A 26222-nucleotide genomic window follows, 5' to 3' on the forward strand; every position below is an offset into this window, starting at 1 on the left:
CCAGGTCTGTTGAGCTCCCACCACTTTCTCGTGTTCCCACCCTGGGCCATGGGTGCCCTAGACAGCGAGTGTGTGACTGCAGGGTGCCTTGTCCCTCTTTCCAGCCGTGTGGGTCTTGGCTGCTCCTTGAGCTCTTCCCCACCTCAGTGATGCAGTCCAGTGACCGCTGACAGTTTATGTCGCCTTCTGAATGGGTTCCCTTGTCCCATGTGCCCCTTGTCACTCACTGGGATATGACGCTTCTGGAGGACAGGCCATGGCGTTGCCACCTCTGTGTCCCCCGCTGTGCCTGGGTAATGTGAGACACAGCGGCACTTAATTCTTACTGACGTGTTCATTCCATTTTCTCCTGAGTGCTAATTCATGTCCTTGTTTTCCTTGAAAATACCTCCTCCAGGACACCTTAGCCAGTGACCTCTCCTCAGTGCCCCCGATTTATTACACGGAGCTGGAGCATATTGATTTTATTTGCAGTTGATTTCTTGCTCTGCTTCTTGTGTCCTTCAGCATTTTCCTCTCTGTGCATCTTTAGCTGTCTTTAAAGGCAGGAACTAGTGACTTTTTTTTCCTTCTTCTCTTCCACCCAGCCCCTAGAATAGAGCTCTGTAAACAGTGCACAGATGACCAATAAATACTCTTGACTCCTTGAGCCTGATAGCTCCTTTCCCTTCCTGGACTGACAGCCCAACACTGGAGTTTGAATCCTTTATTTATTAGATGAGATTTCTATAGCACCTTTCCTCTGAAGAGATCAATATCAATGAAGTTGGTTTCTGCTTCTGGAAAGTGCTTTTACCTAAGCAGACCAAGGTTCTGATATGATCACGTGAGAGTCCTTACACCTTGACTCTCGGGCCCTGGAGAGGCAGGCTCCAGGCAGAGCCTTGCCGCTTGCTTCAAGTTTGGCTGCCTGTTGCCGGCAGTGAGCCCGATAAGACCGTGACCAGACAGCAACACGGGCTCTGCAGCGTCACTGAACGAGAACTTGCATTCGGGGAGTGAGGCGTTTTTGGAAGACTGATGTGAGAAGGCTGCCCTAACCGGAGCCCCAGGTGCTGTGATGGTGGGTCGCTGGCTCTCATTCATTGCCTGGTGTCACCCAAACGCTTCCGCCTTTGAGACTCCAAGTCACGCCACCAGGGAGCTGGGTCCTGGGGACAGAGCCACGAAGGGCCTGAGACCCAGAGACTCAAGTGCCGGTGAGGCGAGGAGGAAGTGCTGGGAGCTGGCGGGAGACACGCTGTCACACTGCACATGTGGGTGGTCAGGACTGACCGTGAGATCCGGGAGCAGAGTTCAGAGGCCCCAGACTGAAAGGGGAGAGGAGTCTGTCCTGTAAATTATCGAAGTGCCCTAAGTAGCTGCATCAGCTGGCTTCTCTAGAAGTTCCCACCTCTCCGTGTCTCCTTGTTGGCCAGACGTCATTCCCATCCCTGCTGGGAGCGAGGCGGAACCCCGTAGGGAATGAAGGCCTCTTCTGTGCTCTGAGAGGGACGGGGGCAGCAATGCAGAGCCCTCCTGGTGTGGAGGCTCAGTCCTCCAGACTTGACCTGCCCTCGAGCTGCCATCCAGAGAACACCCTGTGCTGTGGGTCCGGAGTTAAGGCAACCGTGGTTACCGAGGCACAAAGAAGCGGGGAGAGAGCAGCCTGGAAGGGGCGGGGGCCCCGGCACGGGCTCCCGGGGTGGTGTGCACTGGGGAGGCCCTCCGCTTCCCTCCAGGGGCTTGGAGGCTGCGGTCTTCCTCTCTTGTCGCCTGTGGAGTTGTGCTAGGGCTACTCCAACCGTTCAGTGTACTCTCTGCCCCAGAACAGTGCCTGGGACCTGGCTGGATGACAAGAAACGCCCCTCTTTGCTTTGGGTGCCTCATCCACTGCTGTGCAGGTAACGCGTGCGTGCAGTGCCTGCTGCACGCCTGGGCACGGGTGCCTGGCCTGTGGGCACCTCCCCCTGGGGCTGCCTCCCATTGCAGATGGCCAGGCCCGCTCCCCTTATTCCAGCAAGTTCTCTGGGGCTGCGGGGGGGCGGGCGGGGCGTTTTCGTGCATGTGTCACATGCTCTTTTCTGGCCAGAGTTTCTGCGAAGTATCCGTGAAGATGCTCCTTGTGATGCCGGAAATGGGTTGTTAGGCCAAAGGGCGGGAGGTGGTGGGCAGAGGCTGCGGCTGCTGTCCTATGGGTCTGGGAGGCTTTGTCCAGTGGCGGCCCGCTTGTCCCTCAAGGAGGGGAGCGGGGCTCTTCCTCCCTGGCCCGTGAGGACCCCCACCCTGCAGCAGCCAGCCTCTGCTCTGCAGTGGAAGATGGGAATGCGAGTCAGCACACGATGGAGTTTGTGCATTCTTGTGATTAGTACGTTTGATGACTTGTGTTCTCTAGAGCCATGCACTACAGTGTTACAGGTTCAGAGAGGGAAAGTTCCAGACGTACAGATAAGGCCCAGCTTTGTGTTAATTTTCCTGCATCAATTACATTGCTCTTCCCTTGAACTGGATGCTACCCCAGGATTAATTTTCCTCAGAATCTGGAGTAATTGGCCAAAATACTAGGGTAAAATGAGAAATGTCAGGGGAAATCTACATGGTTATATCCGGTTCTCCGTTGTCTGTGCTCAGCTCGTTTGTGATCATGAGTTAGTTCCAGGAGAGCATCTAATGCCATCTTGGACGTTTCTGGGTTGCCTCTCAGAGTGAGCTCAGTGAATATAGGCTCATATTAATAATGGCAACAGAGAAGCATAATTAGGAAAGCAAACTTGGTACTGGAGGGAAAAACAAGGAATCCATCGGAAGCTGAGACCAGGCAGTGATCGTCTTGAGAGTGTGCCTGCTCCAGCTGGTCCCCAGGGGACCAAGGGCCGGCCGCGTGGCTTCCGTGGGCCTCCTCCTGGTCCCCAGGGGCCGGGGGTAGGCCGCGCGGCGCTCAGGGTCCTTCTCCGGGAGAGGGGCCGAGGGGCACAGGCACCAGGGTTAAATGTTCTTTTTACTGCTGAAAGTCCTTTTCTTTGTGTAAAATGTTGACTCGGATTATTTATTCATTCTGCGAATCTTTATTGAGCTCCGGAGGAACAGAGAACAGAACTGTCACTGGCCCTGCCCTCGTGGTGCTTTCTTCTCTGGAGGAAAGATGCAGTCTGTGAGGGAGCAGGTGAACGAGAAGCTTCTGAGAGGAGTGCGTGCCGAGACGGACCAGATGTGGAGCCTGCGGGGCTGAGACACAGAAGCTGGGAGAGCCGGCCGTCCAGAGCACTGGGGAAGAGCAGCCAACCGCCCTGGAGGCTGGAGCTGCTTGGCGTCCGAATCTGAGAATCCGAGCGCACGTGTGAAGGGGTTGGGGGCCGGATGGGCCGGGAGGCCTTCGCAGGTGTCAGAATTTTATTCTAAAAGTAGTGGGCAGGCACTGAGGGGTTTACGCAGTGAATTTCATGATGGGATTTATGAGTTTAAAACAGCCCTCTGGGACCTGAACACAAACATACGTGTATGCTCAGACTCTCAAAGGTGTGTCAGAGCTGGTGGTTGCTTTGCCTCTGGGTTGGTAACTGAGAGAATGGGATGGGAGACTGACTGTTTGCTGAATATCATTTTATACAAACTGAATTTCTGTTATATTCACATATGACCTATTAGAAGAGGAATTAATTAACTAGTGTGAAAAAAGTACATGTCAATTCAATTAGCCTTAAAAAAAAAAAAGAAATCTGTCTGAGAGTGAGGGAGAAGGCTTGGAGGGCGTGGAGACAGGTGGCGGGCCGCGCCGTGGGCGGCTCGGCGGCCCCGTGGCCGGAGGCGGAGGCCTGGCTCCCCGCGCCCCGGGCCTGGGCCTCCTTGCTGTTCCGTCTGCGTGCTGCGCTCACTCCTGCCACAGGAGGTTGTTTCAGTGTCTTGGTTATTATAAATAGTACTGCTGTGACCATTGGGGTGCATGAATCTTTTGAAAGCAGTGGAAACCATGGTTTGTATCTAACCTTTGAGTGAGCCGCACACCATTGTAGCCATTGGAGGCATGTCATGTGGTCAGTTATAGAGGCAGCCTTTTTGCTTTCATGAAATCTCGTCAGGAAAACAAGTTAAATGGAAAAAAAAAAAAACCTACACAAATGACCCGAAAATTATAACTGTGACTAGTGATTGAAGGAAAAGTCCAGGAGATGAAAGCATATAATAGGTCCCTAGCCTAATCTGAGGCTCCAGGAAGATCTTCCTGAGGAAGAGCCGTTGAAGCCAAAACCTTCAGAATCAAGAACGCAGTGAGGTCCCTTTGTCTTGAACATGGAGTACAGGGGTGGGTGGTGCGAAGAGCGGGAGGCTGCCAGGAGCAGAAGTGCTGAGGCGGCTAATGACCAAGGCTAAATGAGAGTGTGCTGCACAGGTTGGGGTGTGTGGGCTCACTCTGCCTGCTGGAGGAGGCTGGGCAGCGGCCTGGGCGTGAGGTACTGGTGGTTCTGACCAGGTGGCTGCTGTGTGGATGGGAAGAAGAGAGTGGATTTGGTTTTTAGAAGCAGGATCCACAGCGCTTGCTAACTGAATGTGAACGTTGGGGAGGATGCCGTGATGGCTCCAGGGTCACGTCACAGCCATTGTCTGCGTGGTGGCCCTGTTCTCCTAGGTTGGGGGACACTGAAGGAGGAGGTGTGTGTTCCATTTTGGACATCTTACAATTGAGGTAGCCAAGATAGCAAGGAGTTAATTGGATACAGCGGCATGGAGCTCCGAAGAGTGGTCTGGGCAGAGAGACAGTTCAGAGGGGGCAGCATGTGCAGTTAGAATTTAAACCTTGGGAGAGAACAAGGGATCCAGCACTGAATACTTCTAATATTTAAAGGACAGAAGATGAGGTGCTACCAGAGAAGGAGAAGGGCAACACGGAAAACTGGGCACCACAGAGCCCATGGGGAGTCGGCTGTTCAGATCTGTCAGAACCAACTAGGGCCCTTGGGATTGAGAAATGTTCAGGTTCTGTTCATGGGGTTCTTTAATACCCAGACTGGAACTATTCGGTGAAGGAGCTGGGTATGAGGTCAGCTCCTCCCTCACATCTAGACAGGAAGTCTCCCAAATCCTGGAGTGGGCTGTCCATTCGGTGGGAGTTTCTAAGTGTATATAGTTTATAGTTGGACTTCAAATTTGAGCTCATCTCTTCAGCTAAAACATTTCTCTGCCGCAGAGTAAGCCTCTTTCCCTCCAGGAGAGGTGTGTTTAACCAACTTTAGCTCGCTTCTCTGGCCTTCTTCTCTCCACCCCGCCCTCCTGCCACACACATGCGCACAGCAGATGTTGTGGGGCCTGTGACCTTAAAGCCCAAATTTGTGAAAATAGAGAAAAGCATGCTTGTACCCTTGAGGCCCTCAGAATGACCTTTTTGAGTTGTGTGGCGACAACAAGCACGGGACTCCCTTCGAGAAGCACACAGGACGGGTGCGGCGGCGCTGGCACAGCAGAGGTGAAGCGTCGTGTCTGCAGCGTCTCCAGCCCGTTCCTTTCTCACTCATCCTTTCTCACCAGCTCCCAGCCTGGCAGTCTCGGGAAGTAGACATGGGCTTTTCTGCACGCAGTCAGTACATGACCAAACTTGGAAACACACATGGTCTGCCTCTGCTTCGGAGAGAGGCTTGCAGACTTGTCAGCCATTCCTGGGAGAAGCCTTCACAGGAGCAAAGAAGTTGTTCCCTGCTGTCCTCGGAGAGTTTCCGCATCCCTTTCATGGGGTCCCTAACCACTGACTACTTTCCAGGCTGCCCTGTGTAGTCGTCATATATTTAATCAGGTTTTTCTAAAATTTGCATATCTTCAACAAAAATCTTTATTGAGCGTGTCAGCTTATGGCAGCGCATTTATAGTATGCAGAGGGGTTTGTGCAGAGGGACAGAGGAGACGTGTGCATCGCACACTCACAGGAAGATTTCCTTGTTGTCTCTCCTTTGTCATAGGAGACAGGAGCAGAGTGTAGACTGAGCGGCAGAGGAGGTGACAGGATGAGCAAGCCTTGCAGGTGGGGGCAGAGCGGGGGGCCCAGCCTTGAAGCCCGACGGGTGAGCGGGTCTTCCTCGAGTCAGGCTTCAGCTGCTCTGGCCCTTAATGGCTGTAACAACCCCATTTATCGGAGCCACGCCTGCGGTCTGAAAGGCTAGATGGCTCAGCAGCAGCCACATGGCTGTCGGGGCCGTGCAGCTGGAACGGAATCCAGCATTTGGGCTCCTTACTGGATTCTTCAGAAAGAGAACTTGAGTTTCCCCATAAGGGACCTGCCGTAGCAAGGGGGCACTAACCGGAGGGTCTGTCGTGTTTGTCCTCCCCCTTGACCCCAGCCTGTGGACTGGAAGGCTGGCAGAGAAAAAGGGGCGGGCGTTCCTCTCTCGCTCCAGCGCTGTTCTGGAGAGGCACGCAGCATCTGCAGTCTCATGTCCCGACGGCCCTGCCACTCAGATGCCCTGTGACTTGATGGACTGGCTCTTGCCAGCGTAGCCTTCAGGGAGGCCTGGCAGCTGGATTGCCCACTTTGCCCTCGGCCACTCTTGGGTAGGACAGGCTCAACCCTTCTGTTGTCTCTGCTGCAGGTTTGGAGTTGCTTTTCTAGGAGCCCTCTGTTTGAGAAGGTCAACTCCACAGACAGGAGACTGTTGAAGGAGAAGGCCAACCAGTCAGGAGCCTGGGAGAGAAGGATGAGGTCTCCTCTGGAAAGCAGTTCCTCACGACTCCCCCGAGGCCCCCCAGGGTGGGGGCTGGAGGGGGGCGGGGGAGCTGGCCAGGAGTGCTGGCATCTTCTAGGGTTTTTGGATTTTGAAAACTGCTCTGGGTTCTAAGAGGGTAATGCTACGTGTTTTCAGCTACTGAAATAAAATGATATTTGAAAGAGCAAGTCATTATTCCTGTGGCATAAACTGCCTTGAGCCATTTTCTTAGTTTTTAAATACATGCTCCTCTCTAGATAACACAGCCTGGTTGTGATGTGAGCCTGCAGCCAGCCCCCTTCTCCTCCTGCTCCGGGGGGTTAAAGAGCTCACAGAGGGAAATCGGGGTGGGGGGAGGTGGCTCTCACAGGTCCAAGCTGAAGGCAAGGGTTCCTTCCTGGGGCAGGTGCCCAGCCGCAGGTCTGGCCCACTTTCTCTCCCACACACACACCGTTGAAAAACAGGCAGAAATGAGAGGTGGAAGACCTGTTCCCTGGGTGTCGGGTGATGGAAGATGTTCCTAGAAGTAGACGGGCATTCCCCATGGAGGAAAGAGGTCAGAGCTTTTGCAGGAATGAGGCTTGAAGGTTTGAAGAGACGACGATAAAGGAGACCAGGGTGGTGGGTTGTCTGTAGCTGTGCACACCGTGCCGGGAGCTCCATCACGCTGGGCTGTGATGCACGCGCCTCTCGGGGCCCGCGCCCCGGCTCTGCGCGGGCTCGTGTGCCTCGGCCTTCTGTCACAGTGCTTTGTGTTGTAGCATTTAGCTTGTGTTTAACTTGATATTTTAATTGATTTGGAGGAAAACAAACACTTGTGTCTGTTTTAGCGCTGCCTTGGTGGTGGTCACTGGTTTTCATTAAACGGGTGAGTGCACTGCTTGTGTGCCAAGTCGCTTCAGTCGTGTCCGACTCTTTGTGACCCTGCAGACTTGTAGCCTGCCAGGCTCCTCTGTCCATGGGATTCCCCAGGCAGGAGTACTGGAGTGGGTTGCCATGCCCTCCAGGGGATCTTCCCGACCCAGGGGTCGAACCCACATTTCTTACGTCTCCTGCATTGGCAGGCAGGTTCTTTACTGGCAGCGCCACCCGGGAAGCCTGGTGAGTACATTGGGCTCGTGTGAACTGAAGGTTCTTTACTGGCAGTGCCACCCGGGAAGCCTGGTGAGTACGTTGGGCTCTTGTGAACTGCAGGTTCTCCTTGCCCTTGGAAAACAGACGGACTGATGCCCACTTGGTGATTTACAGGGGCTTTGGTTCCAGCCCCCTGGGTGGCTGACTGCATCCACCCGTTCTCTCCCCAGCCCCGCCGAGCTCTGTGTCAGCCACTCAGGGAGCAGGGGTCCAGCTCTGTTTCTTGGAGTGTGATTGCTCTTCCCTCCACTGTGTGAAACCGGTGATGGAGGAGAGTGTGAAACAGGTGCATTCCGTTCCCGAAACACCTGCATCTGCTTTGCCTGTACCATGCCTGATAAAATGCATTAAACTCCTGTAATGCATTTTTGTGCTACAAATTCTGCCTTGGGCACTGGGTCAGTGGAGGCGGTGTAATCCAGGGATCACTGCTGGTGAGAGTGTAAGTGGCTAATGTTTTCCAACAAGCGTTCCTATAGCTACCTGCTGTTCCCAGCGCGCGCTTTTATACGAGCTCTGAGGTCAGTTAGCCGTCCTGCATTTTAAGAAACTTCTGTGTTGTTGGAAAAGTGTGATTCTTTATAACGAGCTTGCCCAGTCATTTCAGATGTGAGTCAGGCATAATTGTTGTTTACATTGAAATGGACAATTCAGAGAGCAAATGGTCCTTACGGATGAGCTGAGATTTGGAGGGCCCGTTACCAAGGTGTCTCGGAGAGCTCTGGGAGGTCTGGGGCGGGTCGTGTTTGCTGTCTGAATAACAGGTGTCTGATTGTCCTCCTGCCGGGACACAGCTGCCTGGGGCTCGTCACTGGTGGGAAGCGTGCAGGGACGGGCGTGTCAGTGCAGCACGCTCACGCAGCACCACCCAGGGCCGCGCCCGAGACGCCCTCGCAGCGCCGCGCTCCCCCAGGCATGCCAGTGTTTCTAGGGTCTGCTGGAACCTCTGACATCTGAAATCCAAATGAGCAAGAAAGTGTGCAACATTTCTTGTGAGTGGGGTGAAAACACGGAAGCACTGGAGCCGAGGCCCACCCTGGTCTGAGGCCTCCCTAACATGGCCGTCTTGGGAGAGCCCCCAAGTGGGGAAGTTTGTCAGAAAACAGATGTTTAATTAAAGTCCGTAAGTATCCAGACCTGCGCAGTTTCGCCAGCTTTATTGTCTTTTTTAGCATTTACTTGGCTGCGCCGGGCCTCCCATTGTGGCGCGCGGGATCTTTGATCGTCACGGGGCACGCAGCCTTAGCTGTGCGTGTGGCGTCTGGTTCCCCGACCGGGGATCGAACCTGCGCTGCCTGCGCTGGGCCGCAGCCTTAGCTGTGCGTGTGGCGTCTGGTTCCCTGACCGGGGATCGAACCTGCGCTGCCTGCGTTGGACTGCAGCCTTAGCTGTGCGTGTGGCGTCTGGTTCCCCGACCGGGGATCGAACCTGCGCTGCCTGCGCTGGGCGCACAGAGGCTTAACCCCTGGACCGCGGGGAAGTCCGACTCCAGCTCTAAGTGGGGGTTTTTACTCCAAGATAAAGCCAATAAGCCACATTTCTATCTGGCAGGGTTTGAATAAAAATGTCAGGAGCTCAGACTTTGTGAATTTTGGCATCGCTTTATCTGCTTTAGGAAATCCCATGGAAGAAAAAGACAGTTCCAACCCCCCGCTCAGTTCCTGAGGTTCAGAGGGAAGAGAGGCTGGGGGTCCCGGCCTCAGTCAAGGGTGGGGGCTGTGCTGCCTGCAGGTGGGAGGCTGGCTCGGCCCTTGGTCCTCCAGCTCCTCCACCCACCGTCCCCCCAACAGCAGGAACGGGGCGGGGTGCGGGGAGGAGGGGAGGGCCGGCCGACGGGCAGGGAGGAGGGGCGGGGAGGACTGGCCGACAGGTCTGCAATCTGGCTCAGGCCCTCACCCTGCTGCCAGCAGTGCTCAGAGGGAGAGACCTGTCTCCTCTGCCTTGGGTGTTCTCTTGGGCAGTTATTGTCACTGATTTTTGTAAACAAGTGAGTGAAACAGGAAATACTGTTACAACTTTCATAGCACTTCTAGTCAGTCAGGTTTTGGTTTTGTATCATCTTTGCTTAATGGTGGCATCTGTCAAAACTGTTTCAGTCCTGGTGGGTGGTCTCACAACACCCACACCCGTCTCTCTGGGAGCAGAGGTGAGGTTTAGCTGTGGATGAAGGGGTCTGAGTGGAATGGATGACTTTCGGATGTTGGCTTTAAAAGCTGAAGTTTGGTTCCCACCAGATGAGCGCTTTTAGAAACCTGCATGTCAGACCTGTGTGAGTCCTGGAAGAATGCACCTCAGGTCCACTTTCTGCAGCTGGAGGCACCTTCACATTTATGCGGCACCCATTTCCACCCGCGAGCTGCCTCTCCATGTGTCCTTCACCCAGGATGGTGTCTGGCTGGGGCGTGGGTTGTACTTTCTGCTCTGCCCTGTCTCTTGCTGTGCACAGCCACAGTCCCTTATGAGGAGCCCATGCCCGTCAGCCGCCGTGGTGACCTGGGCAGGCCTTTTCTTTGTCAAGCCCTGAGGGTGTAGCTGCTGGACCCCTTGCAGGGCAGCTTGGGGTGGGGTGGGAGGTGGGGGCTGGGCTGACTGACCCCACCTGTGCGGGTCTGGCCTCCCCCCTCACCCAGGATGGCCTGCCTGAGCCAGGCAGCATCGAGAGAGGGGCCTGGAGTGGGGGCCATGGGACACGGGGCTTAGCTGCTTCTGCACCCTCCCCTTTTCATCAAGGGCTCGTCCCGAGTGCTCTTCAATGCTGGCAAACAAACGCTAACCCATGTTCTTGAGTGTTTTGTGCAGATTTACTAAGAACAGCTCCGGTAACAGAGGAGCCAACAGAGCCCTAACAGAGCTCTTTGGCCTCCTCCTAGGCCAGTATTTCGTGGGAAGCAGTGATCAGGGCTCCCAGGAGCCAGGCAGCTTGTGTGTATGATACGTCGGGGGGAGCGGTTGAGGTTAAACTATGTTTAGCATTATGAACCATTTGTTTTTCAAAAACTTCTACCTTGGCTGTTTTCCTCTCTTTTGGAGGGTTGGCATTCTTATCATCATATTCTTTACTGCTTATGCCTCCCAAGGACTGTATATAGAGCTATCACAAGCAAAAGAGTAGAGTATTGAAGTTGTTTTTAAAACTACTTGACGCTGAACTGTGGGGCCATAAGGAGCCTATAGATGAAAATATATATGTATGTGAGTGAGAGTGATAATGATAGGTAGTATCAAAGCCCCTTTCGCAGCTGATCAGCTGTGTCCTTTCTGCTTTCTCTCCCCCTGGCCGACCCTCTCTGCAAAGGCCCCACTTGGTTTTTGATGAATGGAGTGAGGAAGCTTGAGTCTGACCAACCCAAGACAGAGGCTGTAAACACCCTGTGCTATGAAACTGCTCCTCACTGAAGTAAGAATAATCTTGTTCCCCAGTAGCCTGATTTTGCATCTTTCCATGTGCCCAGCTTGGTCTCTGGAATTCCATCAGAGAGTAATTGAACATTCATGACACTTGAGTGGAAACAGGTCTGTGGGTACCGAGAAAAGAGGATAAAGATTCAACCCACCCACCAGTCCCCTGCCCCCTTTCCTGTATCCAGCAGTCCACCCCACGCACTGACACTTCCGAGCCCGTTGGCTGTTGTTGGTAGATGATAACCTACTCAGCATTTGGGAGAAGTTCTAGCATGTATCTTCCACTTGGTGGGCGATCCTGACAGGAGAGGGAATTGGGCTTAATTTATATCATCTACTAACCTCAGTGCATAACCTTGGGAAGTGAGCCTTCCAATATTGCCCCCAGACTTCTCCCCAGTGAATGCCATCTAATTTTTTTTTCTTTTTTAACCAGCTCTACTCCCACAATTACCTGTTCAGTAGTTTCCACATTTCAAAAATCAAAGCCAAGTGTCAAGGTGTGCCTGAGAGGTACACAGAACCTGCACAGAGAAATAAGGTGTTCCTGGCTGAGGAGAATCCCCAGGTGGGGGGAGAATATCCAGGGTTATTGTGGTCATGGTACCCGGCTTCCTTTTCCAGACAGAACGCAGGCCCTCCGGTCCACCCATCGAGTTGGTGGTCGCCTGGAGTCGGCAGAAGGCGGGCTGCGGCGGAGCTGTGAGGGGGTGTGGTGAGACCTGAGCTTCTCCCCTCCTTCCCAGTCTGCCTTTGACTAATGAGGTGTTAGACTGAGCCAGGGCTGAGTTAATTTCAGGGCTAATCCATTTCCTGCTACTTTTATTCAGCCAGCACCATCCATCAGGAGGAGAGGAGAGCCCTGGGGACCCTCTTCTGCATCACCCCAATATCTTGAAGGCAGGGAAGGGCAGCAGGGGGCCTCCCGCCCTTATTAGAGATGCTGAAGGTGTAGAAACACGTTAAGCCTTGGCGACAGAAATGTCTCCACTCACTTCTGGCTGCTGTGCGGCTGGCCAGTGCCCCCACCCCCGCCTCAACCTGGCAGTCGCTTCTCCCTGCCCGGGTGGGCTTTGCTCCAAAAAGATGATTGTGCTCGTCAGACGAAGGATGCATATTGAGGCCATCCACGCTTCTGCTGCGAAATCCTTTAGGAGAAAGACAACTGGTATCCAATATCTTCAAGTAATGAACTTATCAGTAAATATAACACACGGGCTCATTAATCTTCACTTTGCTTTTGGGCCAAGTGGGAGCTCAGCTTCTCGGGAGATGCAGTTTCATCTGTTCCTTCCCTCAAACCTCGTCCTGATTTAGACTCAAACACACTGCCCTGCTCTCCCTGGGAAGCAGTTAATAGTGTTTTTTCATACAATGGATTGTTCGGGCTCGGCCTGTTTGCTCAGGCCGTGGGCATGTGTCTGCACTGGGTGTGATCAGGACATCAGAGCAGGACTGTGAGTGTCCTGAGGCATCGTCTCTGGGTAAAGCAGCTGTTGTCCTTCGTAGCCAGTCTTTGCTTCAGTTCCCACTGTCCTGAGATCACTGCCTCGGCCCTGTTTTCTCTGAAGGGAATGGAGGATGGGGAGGGCAGTGGACCCCGGGGCGCTGCCCTTCGTTCTGCCTGCGGGGGCCTGGGCTTGAGAGAGATCTGAGATGAGATGCTGTTTGCCTGGGGAACAGTATGGCGCACACTGGTGTACAGGCCCCAGGAGGAGGTTCAGGAAAGGATTCCGATTCTCTGCAGCTCAGGCCTCTGGGACCTGGAGGTGTGACCAGTTAAGAGCTGATGGGATGAGGTGATGGGGGAGCCAGCCCAGATCTCCTGCACCTTCCCTGAAAGAAAGGGCCAGACAGACCCAGGAAACTCAGATGACTGTCCACCGCCCGACGCAGCCCATGCCCCTGTGCCCTCTCCTCAGCTCTTCCTTCTGCAGCATCTCGGTTGCAGAGAGCCTGGCCCGCGGCCTGCCCACTCCCAGGAGGAGGCAGGCCCGGGGCAGTGGCGGGGGGGGGGGCCTCACCTCCTGCCCCCCAGGTGGGGTTGAAAGTATCCGGCTCCACTGAGACACCAACTGGACTCAACATTTCTGTTCTTTACCTTTAAATACGGTACCTTCTCCAGCCCTTGAAATGACCCGTTTTTCCTGGAGAGCCCCACTCGTGTGTGTGTGTGGTTTCCCTCAACCTTTTAGAAGCAGTGGGTGTCCTGAGCTGGGTACTGAGGCTGGCTCCGGCTGGGAGCGAGCTCTGTGCTCGCTGACACCCGCGTGGGGCTGCCGGCCACGCGTGTCCGAGGGAGGCACTGCGCGGGCGCCTTGGGTTCCACCCTCAGTGCAGCAGGAGCCCCTGGACTCCCGTGCACGTGCTGCCACGCTTGTTGGGGGGTCATAACAGCAGGAACCCGCGCTGTGACCACTGTCCACTCTCCAGACGTGAGCGGGAGCTGGGCCCACGGGCCACCCTAACCCTGTCTTCTCTGCTTCTCCCACTGCTGCAGGTTACGTGTTCTGTATGTTGCATCGCCTCCCTGAGCAGCATGACTGTACGTTTGACCACATGGGCCGTGGCCGAGAGGAAGCCATCATGAAAATGGTGAAACTGGACCGGAAAGTGGGGCGCTCCTGCCAGCGCATCGGGGAGGGGTGCTCCTGAAGGCCGGCTTGGCCGCCACGTGACGCTGTTCTTAGTTCACTAATGTTAGCCTTATTTAGGACAAAGTCAGCCAGACACCTTGTACTGGGCACGCGTCAGACTACAGCCAGTCTGTTTCCTTTCCTTAGCCAGCCATCCTGGTACTGTAGTTTAGGGGTTGATGGTGGTTGAAATTGATTTCTGGCTGGTTTCTAAGGTGCCTGCTAGCCATTGTATAAAATTAAAACATGAAGAATATTTTTTTGAGCATGGCTAGTGGATTTAAAACCACACATACCTGTCACTGCTGGAGTCAAACTTAAAAAGGCCTTAAGTGGAAAGCGTTCCAGACGGAGACTCTGAGTCACTAGAGGAGAAGCTGGTGTTCAAGTCCCCACGACGCACGTGGCTTTGCCGGAAGCTCTGGTTAGCGTCCGGCCTTCACCTCTCCACTGTCCTTAGTCCCGGTAGCCAGGACCCCTGACGGCCAGACGTGCCTGGGCCGCAGGCAGCTGCTGAGATCAGCCCGTGGCTGGGCTGGGGGTGGCCTCACTCTCCCACTGAGCAGGAAATGGGGGTGGGGGCAGGTTCTTAAATTTTTTTACCTGAATTAATATGAAAAAACTCATCACACGGGACGAGAAACAATAACCTCACTTTGAAAATTAGTTCCACTCAAGACTAGCCCACGAACAAGAACCACCTTTTCTACACAGGCCCCTCCCCGGTCACAAGAAGCGACTGGGCGCCCTGACCCCACAGCTCTGGCCTGCCATCCGCCGAGTGCAGGGATCCGGCACTGATCAAATACGGCTAATTGCAGCACAGCAGCTGTGGCCGACAGACTGGCCTCTACTGCTAGGTTCTTTTAAAGATGTTTCATAGCCACCAGGAATCGACGGCCGTGCTGGACGCTGCCCACAGCTCCGTCCTGTGCAGCAGGAGCGGCCTCGCCCCTCAGGTCCGTGCGGCCCCGCGGTCCACGGGCCGCCAGCCTGCTCTGCCACACAGAGGCTTGTTTGAGGGGGCAGCGCCCGCCGCCGGGACAGAGGTGGGTCTGTCTAGAGCATGGTTCGTGGGTGGGCAGGGAGGGCGTGTGGCTCAGCCTGCGCCTCTCCAGAGGGCAGAGGGGTGGAGTAGAGGCCAGGCGGGGACGGGCCTGTTTGGCTCGTTAGCAAGTGCTCACCAGTCAGGTGGGTGGGGGGGTAGGAGGGAAGAGGGGCGCTTGAGAGCCTGAGCAGGGGCCTGGACGCCCAGAGCCCCTTCGGACCCAGGCCGTTTGGAGCTGCCCATGCACAGGCTTCTGGGAGAGTTGAACCCAGCAACTTAACCCTTTCTTACCACAACAAATGGTCACTCAGCTCTGTCCACAAACTAACAGTAAATACCTGCAACTACAGATGTTTTGGTCCAAAAACTGAAATAAGGAATCATGCTCTTCCCCCCAACGCCCCGCCCCCAAGGCACCCCTCCCAACCAGAGTGGAATCCGCTGCAAAATCTCCAGCCTTAATTCTTGCTTCAGGACCGAGACCAGGGTCTTGCTCTTGGGCAGCCCAGGCCTGAGAGGCCAGGCCTGCCCACGTTTACCACTGTTGTCAAGCCACGGCCCTCTGGCCAGTACCTGGCCGTCCTCAGTGATGTGGCCCGCCTCGGCGCCCCGCCCAGCTCCGATCTCGAAACGGCCACCAGGCGCCCTCCCGGCCCCGCTGCTGCTGCCGCCGCTGGCGGCCCCGGGACGCGGGCCCTGGAGAGCCGGCCGCGCACAGGGCTCGCAGCCCCTGGTCGTTTCCTGATGGCAGAGCTGGGGGGTGGGGAGGGCTTGTTCCCCTGCAGTATCTGTTCTGTGAAGTTTGTTAAATGTAAGGAAAGCTTAAATTCTTGTATCTTTAAAAGAGAAAAATCTTATTTAACCCTTTTGTGTTCTAGATTTACTTACACACATAGCCTAGAGCCCAGTTTTAGTTTTAACATTGTGAAAATATTAAAAGAATCTTGTAACTTTATTCTTTTTTCTCCTGCTGAAAAAAAAATTAAACCAATCGTATGACAGTCTGGATTTCTCTGTTTCGCCGGTTTTCCTAAGTGCCACCTGGATGACCAGGAAAATAGTAAAAGGTCCCCCCGGGCCAGAGGGTGAACGAGGTGGAGGCTCTGTGGGGTGCTCACTCGTCCCTCAGAGTCCAGGCTCCGCAGCTGCTGCGCCGGGTTCTCTCGGGTGGCTCTGCCTCAGGTGACCCTGGGGTGGAGGTGCATCTGCTGAGCTGGCCTTTGCTGGCACCAAGGGCACATACCTGGGGGGAGACAGGAGGAAGTGAGCGCCAGCCCCGAGGGCCCCCAGGGGTGTAGGGGTGGGTGTGCCTGGGTCCTGGCACATCTGAGACCCAAACCTCCCGTAGGGACAGCCCTGGAGACAACCAGCATCTGATCATCTGTAAGTGCTGGATCGATGATCACCTCACAGGCCTTAAGCAGGACTAGGCTGGCTCAGGGTGGAGGCTGTGACCCATGTCTGCAGCACCCAGGAGCCTGGAGGTGTTGTGGGAAGGCGCTTCAGAGCTGCGGTGGGGCCTGCACCCCTCCTCACAGTCCTTGGGGAAGTCTCACAGTGGGCTTGCTTGGCTCACAGGGGACAGGCGTGCCCAGATGCTGTCTGCCCAGAGGCGAAGACAGCACGGAGCCCTGGGGGAGGGCCCACAACCCACAGGAATCTGCATTGTTTCTGAAGAGAGCCCACGTCACGTCTCACAGCTGTGAAATGAGGACTTGTGAATGCACACTTGTATATTTGCTCACCTAGGCTGTTGTGCAAAATGAAGCTTGCATTCTGCCCACAAATGAACCGTCTGGGCTTCTGGACCAAGTCCTCCTTTACAGATGACTCAGAAAAGCAGTTCCCCACCCAGAGGCCCCAGAAGCCCTCAGCAACCTTCACAGACCCAGAAACCCAAGACAAAGGAGGGCTGAGTTCTCTGCTGAACCCCCTGCCCACACCCCAGCCCAGAGGCCAAGTCTGTGCCTCACCTCTCCCTCCACCGGCTTCTCTGCGGGGGTTGGGGGTGTAGGCTCAAGACCTCAGAGATGGGAGAGGCCAAAGGCATATTCCTGGCGCTTCCTCCCAGGTCCCTCTGGGAGCTGGCGCTGCCCTTCGCAGAAGGCAGCTGGGAAAGCCAGGCGCTGAGCCCTGGGGAGCAGCTGCCCGAGGCCCGAGCTGGTCAGCGCTCAGAGCTCCCTGCGGTCCCTGCCCACACCGTCTCCTCTTTACTGTCAGGGCCCAGGCAGGTCTTGGGAAACTCCAGTAGCTGCTGGGGGTAAACCAGGTAGCCAGGGCTAGAAGCGGCCATCGGGAAGAACAGCCTGCCACCTGAACACGGGGTAGAAAGCAGAGGCCACCTCCTGCCACGAGCAGCATGGCCACCTCCGGCTGGCCGAAACTGTCCTGTCCACCCCATTGCTGCTCAAGGAGGAGGCTCACCTGGTGACAGGCTGTAAGCGTGTCAGCAGTGTTCCTGGGCGTCCATGGGAACCCAAGCCCCAGGGTTCCGCTCCCACCTGATGGGCCTTGGCTCCTCCTGGAGCTGGCTCTCAGGCAGCAGCTTCAGCTGTCCCAGCTGCAGGGAGGCCAAGGGGAGACGGTAGTGGGGGCAGGTGGCGGCAGCCTCATCCTCTCCCCTGGGCTCAGGACTGTAAAGACGCAGGATGCAAATGGTAAGCGCTCGAGGCCCCAGTCTCGATGAGGGGGGTGAAGGGAGTCCTCAGGCCATGAGCCCTCTGGGGGGTGAGTTTTTTTTTTTTTTTTTTTTAAATTAAAAAATGCAGAAAGTCACCTGGGGTCAGGGAGCCCCTTCCAGAGTCTGCCTTCCAGCTGGCAGAGGGCAGGGACACAAGGCTGGGCCTGTCTGGATAGTTTGGTCGCAGAGGACATGAGTGACCAGCCCAGCTCAGAGCCAGACCAAAGGGAGGGCACCCCACCCCTCCGCTAGGTTATTCCATGAGCATTCTTTAGTATTTTTTTTTAAATAAAAAGTACTTTAAAAAGAGTGATTTTCAGCAGTGCACACCTGTGCTCACCTCTGCAGTGGGGGCAGCTCCCAGCACCTGTACGGTTCGTCCCGTTCAACAGATCCTGACAGCAGGGCCCCGGGCTATGTGGTGGGCGCGCAGGCCCTCGGCTCTTCTGAGGTATGGCCTGTCTCACAGACACGAGCAGGATCAGCACGTCCTCTCCTCTCTCTTCACCCCTATGCAGGGCAGGGCTGGGGTGTACCAGAAGCTGGCTTACCCTCCAGCAAGTCCCCCTCACCATTCATTCATTTTCTGCAAAACGCCAGGGCCTCAGGATCCTGCCCAGTCACCCAGGTGTGACCAGGTCAGCTTCCAGGGGGAGAAACAGGTGAGTCCCGGCTGCCCTGTCCATCCTTCCCCAGCTCCTCCAGTGACTCCCGAGTGGACACCAGGCCCAGGACAACTTCTGCTACAATAAAAACCACGGACTGCATTTTACATCCCTCAGGCTGCTAATGAGCACTGGACTCCTGCTGGAGCCACTGTGAGGACAGACAACGTAGAATCCATGGCTGCAGCCACAGAAATAAACGGATCGTGGCCTGTACTGCTGCCCACGGCCACCTGCCCGGCCGCCGCACCCAGAGGAGCTGGCCACCCACGTGGAAAATGGGCGTGAAATCGCACCAGGAAAAAACACAAAAAGCAAACCACTAATGAGGAAAAACTCCTAGGAGACACATTTAATTTTGTTTCCCTCCTTTGACACCTTTTCTTCTCTGTCCGAAGGGAGGTTCTTAATTGAAGCTGCACTGGGGAATGGGAATGCTCCCTTTCTTTATTACCAGCTGGCCTCCGCACACAGGATGCTCTGCTTTTTATCACAGATAAGACCTTCCTTTCCCTGTGGCTCTAAAAGGATAAGTGATTACAATTTTGTTATCTTCTAAATTAAAAAAAATAAGTGAAGCTGGCTGGGCCGGCAGTGTCTGCACAGTGGTTTGACAGTTGGGGTGACAGCGTAACTCCTGAGCAGTTTTTGCACAATTCAGAAGCTCTTTCTTCTTGGCCAAGGACGCCGTCTAACAAACACATCCCACTCTCGCTGAAAATAATTCTCTTTTTCCTAACTCTTCTAGGGATAAAACACTTTTAATGTATTTGTCAGGAATAAACACACTTTATTTACTAAGATTTAAAAAGTGATAATTTAAAGAGCAATTGAGAAGAGTCCCATATCCATCACGGGCTCATGGCTCTAACTAAAATCAGAAGAGCATCGGAAAAAAACAGAATACGGGAAGACAAGTGTGTGTGTTTCAAGTTCTGAGTGCCTGGCACCCGGCCTTACCTGAGCTGGCCTTGAATGGGGCTCATGTGGCACGTGCCCCGCCCACCGTGCTCAGAGCCAGCCCTCCAAGGAGCTCCAGGAGGTGACTGAACGCTTTCCCCCAAAGGAGTCTGCCTCTTACTCTGCACAGAGCTTTATCTAAAGTGAAGGGCAAAAGGCTCCGCTTGTTCTATCTCGTGACCTGGTTACAAAGGTGGTGTAAGCACCCCTCTGTCCCTCTGCCCCAACCTCCTCAACCCCCCTCCATGCAGCTGCCTCCTCACGGGGTGTGGGGAGCCACCGGCCCTCCTCTGCCGCTGCCCCCCTCCCAGCCTGGCCAGACCCGCAGCCTGGTGCCCACAGCTCCCCAGGGACTCGGCCTCTACCCGCTGCTGGGCGGAGGGGTCTGGTGGGGTTCCTGGAGCCGGGTCTCAGCCCCTGCACTCCCTCTCGGCTCCTTTGGTTTCTCGGAGTTTGGGGGCCATTTTGGTCCATGTGGTTCCCGGCGGGGTCGGGGGTGGGGGGACTCCTCTGTAGGACTGGCCAGGGCTCTGGAGATATCAGTCCCCTACGGACTTGTTGACTGCCCCCCATTCCCCAAACCAGAAGGCTCATCAGGGAAGGCGGAGCCCCTGCCTCGTAGCAGGAGACAGACCGGAGTGGCCCTGCTGGGCTTCGTCAGCATTCAGAACAGGATTCCAGACCATCGGGCCCGGGAGGCAGCTGCCGGGGAGGGGTGGCATCACCGTCCCTTCCTTCCCTTTACGTGATAACAAGGGCGAGTGAAGTGCTGCAGAAGCAGGGAGACAGTTCTGTTCTCCAGACAGACTTCAGGGTGGAGAGAATTCACCGGGGACGAGAGAAGGGCTGAGCCGCTGGCCAGCCAGGCACGGTTCGTGCCTCCTTGTTGGCAGCTGAGTAGCCAGGTGGCATTCGTCCCCAGTGCTTGGACGCAGAGGGATGCTGCAGGGCCACGGCTTGGAAGGCTCTGGACCTTCCCCAGGTCAGCAGTGCCGGCCTCCAGGCTGGGACGCCTCTCTGGACAGGTGACTCCGTGATTAAGCCCGTGAACCGGTGCTACCTGCAAAGGATTTGAACCTTGCCCGAGTCCGAGTCCCCTGCTCCTCCTGTTTCCCTGTCAGCAGTGAATGCGCCGCCTGAGGAGGTGCTGAGTGGACAAGAATGCCAGGCTCTAATTGGCAACCGGGGGCTGGACGCTGAGGGAGGTGGTCACCCACCCACGGTGAGCAAGCAAGAGGCTCCATTTGTTACCAGAGCCCTCCTCCTACGGTGAAAAGCTGCCCCTCAACCCAGGGGTTCCACTCACCCCACACGGGGGGATACAGACAGAGATCAGAGTGAAGGGCACTGAGGGGGACCCGCAGAAAGACAACCATCTGGTTTATTCATGCAGCTTGAAGCGACACTACCCCGGGACCGATAAGCCACTCACATCTATGTAATACTGGGAGGAAAGAGCTGACCCACTGGCTCTTTGCACACCTATGACCAATGTGTGCTTAAGACAGAAAGAAAGTGCCCACAGGGTGCGCGGAGGGCCTGATGGCCGCAGCCAGCCACCGGGAGAAGCTGGGGAGGGGTTCTCAGAGGGCGGTTAGCGCTGGGCGGACATCACTCAGACACGCAGGCCAGATCAAGTGACAACTGTCAGATTAGATGGTCTCGGTGAGGATTAAGAGGAAAGCTGCTTAGAACTGTCCCCCCCCATCCCCCCAATCCCTAGCTGAGTATTATGGTCTGGGGGAAAAGCAGCAACCACTGATCACCAGCGGGCGGGAGAGGCCCCTCTTGTATTCCAGACCCTGACCAGCAGGATGGCCGTCTCCACACACCTCCACTAACCTGTGGCAAACAGGGCGGGCCCAGCCTAGCCAGAAGCTGGGGCAGGCTTATCTGTGCACACTTGTGAGCCTTACATTAGCTGGGGCGGGTTTATCTGTGCACACTTCTGAGCGTTCAATTAGCTGGTGGCATAGTCACTGTTTCCTTGTCAGCCTCCCAAGCTTAAAGGTGGGATACATTTCAGGAATGACAGGTTAATAACCTGGCACTTTGAGTGATTATTAACTCCAGTGTCCGCAGATTGATTTGTTCATTGTGTATTTTGTTGAACTTCCTCAAAGGATTTTCCTTGTCAGACCACGAAGCCCTGCCTCCATCCCTCCCTAGGGAGACGTGCACGCTATTTTTCCGCTCTACCCCACACTCCACCGTTCAAAACTAAAGAAGGAAAATTACAGCATCAAAAGGGATTGAAACAAGTGATTTGTGGTTTGAGCCTTTCAAAAAGATCTGGAATACCTATGATTCAGCAAATGGAGAGTAACTAAAAGAAATAAAAAACCATTTAGTTGCCAGGGCAATGTCCATAAAAGTAAACACACTGAAGTCTCCTTTCTCAGGGCGCCTCTGGGGGAAGGCCCGACACGCCCGCGTCAGGCCCGTGTCTGCGTGCCGTTTCTGTATGCGGACCCGGGCCTGCCTACTACTTCCTTCTGTGCCCCTTGCAGGTTAGAGAGGTAGGGTGTTAATGGAGGACTTGATGAAGATTGAAGACCCACTCTCTCCCTCTGGAGACCAGCCTGATTTGAACAAATTGAGGAGAATAGAGCAGCCCCTTTGTGTCCTTGGGAGGAAACCCGTTCTGTGTCCCTTTCTGCAGCCAGGCCTGCTCCTCCAGGGGGAGGGTGTGGGGGGAGTCCACAGGGATCCCTGCTCGGGCGGGGGACACGGCTCCCGCGCCACCTGGCCACCCGAGTCACTCCACACGTGCGCCTCCTTTATTGGTGCTGCCGGTTGGGTGAGCGTGAGTTGGAGCCAGGGCTGGAGGGCAGGGAGCTGCCGCTGGGGGCCTGCAGGGCGTGGGGGTCGAGCTGCTGCCCGGCCGCGCTGGCGCCCCCTGTCCCAGGCTCGTCGCTGCTGTCCTTCTGGGCACTCTGCTGCTCGGGACACTCAAAGTGGACGCAGTGGAACACCTGTGAGAGAGGAGAGGCGGTGAGTGCGGGCCGGCGTCCAACCCGGGCTGTGACGAGTTGGGTCACGGTCCCCAGGGGAGTCAGAGTCCTCTGCCCCCTGCTGCGGGCGCAGACAGGAGCAACTAGAAGGCTGGGTATGTTTCAGGGTAAAAGTAAGCGGGCTGATGGTCTAAGAGTTACAGGCAGCGTGGTGTGGATTCCTATAAAACATTCCCACCGAACTTCTCTGATTTGGGTTACTTTGGTCTCACGAGCTTTTCTTTCTCTTTAAATTAACTAATTCTTACATCTGGCAGTTGGGTTAGAAGCTAGTGGGGTTGATGGTGGTGGCGATGGCTGCAAGACTCTGAAAATACTAGAAGCCAATGAATTGTATGCTTTAAATAGGTGAGTTGTATGGCATGGGAATTGTACTGCCATAAAGTCCTTTTCTAAAAAAAAGAAAAGCCAGCAGGGCACTACCCCAGGGGATCTCCAAGGGACCAAGGAGCCGGCTGACCTCATGCCGTGGCCTCAGGAAGAAACACGTTCTTGGTATGAATTCATCCTCTGGGCAGCAGTTCTGGGGAGGGAACTTCAACCTGACGGGACTTGGGCCAACCGGCAGCAGACACCCTCATGTGGAGGAGCGGGCCTCCCACAGTCCCCAGGAGGTGCTGGGTGACTCCCGTGTGACTCACTCAGGAAGCACCACTGAGCAGACAGGTGGGTACCGCACAGAGCTCGGCGAGCAAGCCTGAGCCTTGGCCCCGACCTTGAGCAAATGCAGCATGACTGGGGTGGCGGGAGCCTCACGCCCAGTGCAGGAGGGACGTCTGGGCGTGAGCCGGGGCAGTAGGGGCAGCCCCAGTCAGAGCAGGGTCTGCAGAGGAGCCCTCCCTGGCCCACACGGGAAGTCCTTGTTCCAGTGTGTAACGACATATCCTCCTGGGGTCCCTGCTCCCTGTCCTGAGCTCTCCACAGAGCAGAGTCACACCCTCTACAGTGGGGTCTGCAGTCTGAGGAACACACATCTTCTTTCCAAGAAGCACGCTGGCAGTCTTCAGGGAATCAGTTTCCAAATCCTCAAATTCTGTATTTTCCAAAACTGCCTGCGAAGTGACTGAATCCTGACACCCTCGCCCACATCCCGAGAGGAAAGCACAGCCCTGAGCTGCCCTGCTGGGTGCCACTGGGGCACGCCAAGCCCAGGGTGAGCATGCGCCCTCCCATGAGTGAGGGCCCTGGCGGCTCCTGGTCCCCAAGTGGGGGAAGCGTGGCCTGGGGGAGATGTTCTGAATTCAGAACTGAACTGTATATGTGACTCACGTAATTCTTCTAAACGTAACTGGAATTTTTCCAGAATTATGAAGACATTCTCAAAATACACTGGCTAAAACCCATGAATGATTCCACAATTATTTTCAGATTTGGTGTCCCTTAGTTCAACGAGTTGGTTAAAATCTATCTTAGTAAATCATGTCATCAATTATGTATTCATAATAATTAGTCCTCAGCTTCCATCTTTTAAAATGTTTATTTTTTCCTGTATCATATTAACACAAATAATTATATTTAAACTTACGAACAAATGTTTTACTTAAAATGTTCGAAAAATTATACTTTTTTGCCCAAAGCCCTTTTAGGGGATATGCAGACAGAAGAACTGTACAAAGAAAGTCTTAATGACTGGAATAACCACGATGGTGTGGTCACTCACCTAGGGCCAGACATCCTGGAGTGTGAAGTCAAGCAGGGCTTAGGAAGCATCACTAGGAACAAAGCTAGTGGAGGTGATGGAATTCCAGCTGAGCTATTTCAAATTTTAAAGAGATGATGCTGTTAAAGTCCTGCACTCAATATGCCAGCAAATTCAGAAAACTCAGCAGTGGCCACACGACTGGAAAAGGTCAGTTTTCATTCCAATCCGAAAGAAGGGCAATGCCAAAGAATGTTCAAAGTACTGCACAATTGCACTCATTTCACAAGCTAGCAAGGTAATGCTCAAAATCCTTCAAGCCAGGCTTCAGCAATACGTGAACCAAGAACATCCAGATGTACAAGCTGGACTGAGAAAAGGCAGAGGAGCCAGAGATCAAATTGCCAACATCTGCTGGATCATGGAAAAAGCAAGGGAATTCCAGAAAACCATCTGCTTTACTGACTATGCTAAAGCCTTTGACTGTGTGGATCACAATAAACTGGGAAATTCTTCAAGAGATGGGAATACCAGACCACCTTACCTGCCTCCTGAGAAATCTGTGTGCCGATCAAGAAGCAACAGTCAGAACTGGATGTGGAACAATGAACTGATTCCAAATTGGGAAAGGAGTACATCAAGGCTGTATATTGTCACCCTGCTTATTTAACTTATATGCAGAATACATCCTACAAAATGCCGGGCTGGATGAATCACAAGCTGGAATCCAGGTTGCTGGGAGAAATATCAATAACCTCAGACATGCAAACGACACCACCCTTAGGGCAGAAAGTGAAGAACTAAAGAGCTTCTTGATGGAAGGTGAAAGAGGAAAGTGAAAAAGCTGGCTTAAAACTCAACATTAAAAACTAAGATCATGGCATCTGGTCCCATCACTTCATGGCAAACAGAAGGGGAAAAAATGGAAACAATGAGAGACTTTATTTTCTTGGACTCCAAAATCACTGTGGACAGTGATTGCCACTGTGGAATTAAAAGATGCTTGCTCCTTGTGAGAAAAGCTATAACAAACTTAGTGTATTAAAAAGCAGAGATATCACTTTGCCAATAAAGGTCCATATAGTCAAAATTATGGTTTCTCCAGTAGTCATGTATGGATGGATGTGAGAGTTGGGCCATAAAGAAGGCTGCGCACCAAAGAATTAATGCGTTCAAACTGTGGTGCTGGAGAAGACTCTTGAGGGTCCCTTGGACAGCAAGGAGATCAAACCAGTCAACTGAAAAGGAAATCAGTCCTGAACATTCACTGGAAGGACTGATGCTGATGCTCCAACACTTTGGCCACTTGATACGAAGAGCTGACTCACTGGAAAAGACCATGATGCTGGGAAAGACTGAGGGCAGGAGGAGAAGAGGGCAACAAAGGATGAGATGGTTGGATGGCATCATCACTCAATGGACAAGAGTTTGAGCAAACTCTGGGAGATAGTGAAGGATGGGGAAGCCTGACATGCTGCAGCCCATGGGGTTGCAAAGAGTGGACACAACGGAGCAACAACAATAAAAACAACTTGTTTGAAGGTCACTGCTCATAGAACTTAGGAGCCTAAGCCCTCAAGAGAGTCCTTTTAAAAGTTAACAAGCAGGAATTCCCTGGCAGTCCAGTGGTTAGGACTCTACACTTTCACTGCTGAGGGTGCAAGTTTGATCCCTGGTCAAGGAACTAAGATCCTGCAAGCCATGTGGCTGCCCCCTCCCACCCCACCACAATCTATAGGCAGATCTGCAGCAACATGGATCTAGAGATTAACATCCTAAGACAAGTAAGCCAGGAAGAGAGAGATACCATGTGGTATCCCTTATATGTGGAATCCAAAATATACAAACCAACATATCTATGAAACAAAACCAGACTCAGAGAGAACAGACTGTGGCTGCCTAGGGAGGAGAGGAGAGGCAGGGGTGGGAAAGGCTGAGAGTTCTGGGTGAGCAGGTACAAACTACAGAGCGGTCACACAGCAAGGTGCTACTCTACAGCGCAGAGCTGTGTTCAACATCTGACAAACCACAGTGGAAAAGGATATGAGAAAATGAATATATACACACACACACACACACACACATAACTGGAGTCATCCTGCTGTTTATAAGAAATTAACATTGTAAATCAATTGTACCTCAATAAAATTAAAACAAAATAAAGTTAACAGACTTGGAGGGAAGGCAAGAACATCACAGGGTTCGACGTGTTCTGGGCAAGGGGAATAACATGGGTAAGGCGCTGGGGAGGAGACAGCCAGCCAAGTGATGTCTGACAAGTTCCAAGCGGCCAACTGTGAGGAGAGGTGTCAGTGGTGGTGGGTGAGGCTCTGGAGCAGAAAGATGGAGTGGGATTTAGGGGTGAGTGCCAGTTACGGA

At 54.1% G+C, this 26222-nt stretch overlaps 2 protein-coding genes across 4 annotated transcripts in view; one reads left to right on the plus strand and one right to left on the minus strand.

Annotated features, from left to right (window-relative positions):
• The window catches only part of ZFAND3 (zinc finger AN1-type containing 3), a 328471-nt gene extending 312587 nt beyond the window's left edge, over nt 1-15884 (plus strand). The window contains exon 6 of the mRNA XM_027524033.1: nt 13702-15884. Coding sequence (XP_027379834.1) covers nt 13702-13856 — 155 coding nt within the window. The 3' untranslated portion in view covers nt 13857-15884. The remainder of the gene's footprint in view (nt 1-13701) is intronic.
• Nucleotides 15885-18556: 2672 nt separating this feature from the next.
• Nucleotides 18557-26222, minus strand: part of BTBD9 (BTB domain containing 9) — a 421919-nt gene continuing 414253 nt past the window's right edge. For all 3 annotated transcript variants that reach the window (XM_027524032.1, XM_027524030.1, XM_027524031.1), the window contains one exon: nt 18557-22165. In XM_027524032.1, the coding sequence (XP_027379833.1) occupies nt 21971-22165 (195 nt within the window). In that variant the 3' untranslated portion in view covers nt 18557-21970. The remainder of the gene's footprint in view (nt 22166-26222) is intronic.

This window comes from Bos indicus x Bos taurus, chromosome 23, assembly GCF_003369695.1.
Source record: "Bos indicus x Bos taurus breed Angus x Brahman F1 hybrid chromosome 23, Bos_hybrid_MaternalHap_v2.0, whole genome shotgun sequence".
Classification (NCBI taxonomy): domain Eukaryota; kingdom Metazoa; phylum Chordata; class Mammalia; order Artiodactyla; family Bovidae; genus Bos; species Bos indicus x Bos taurus.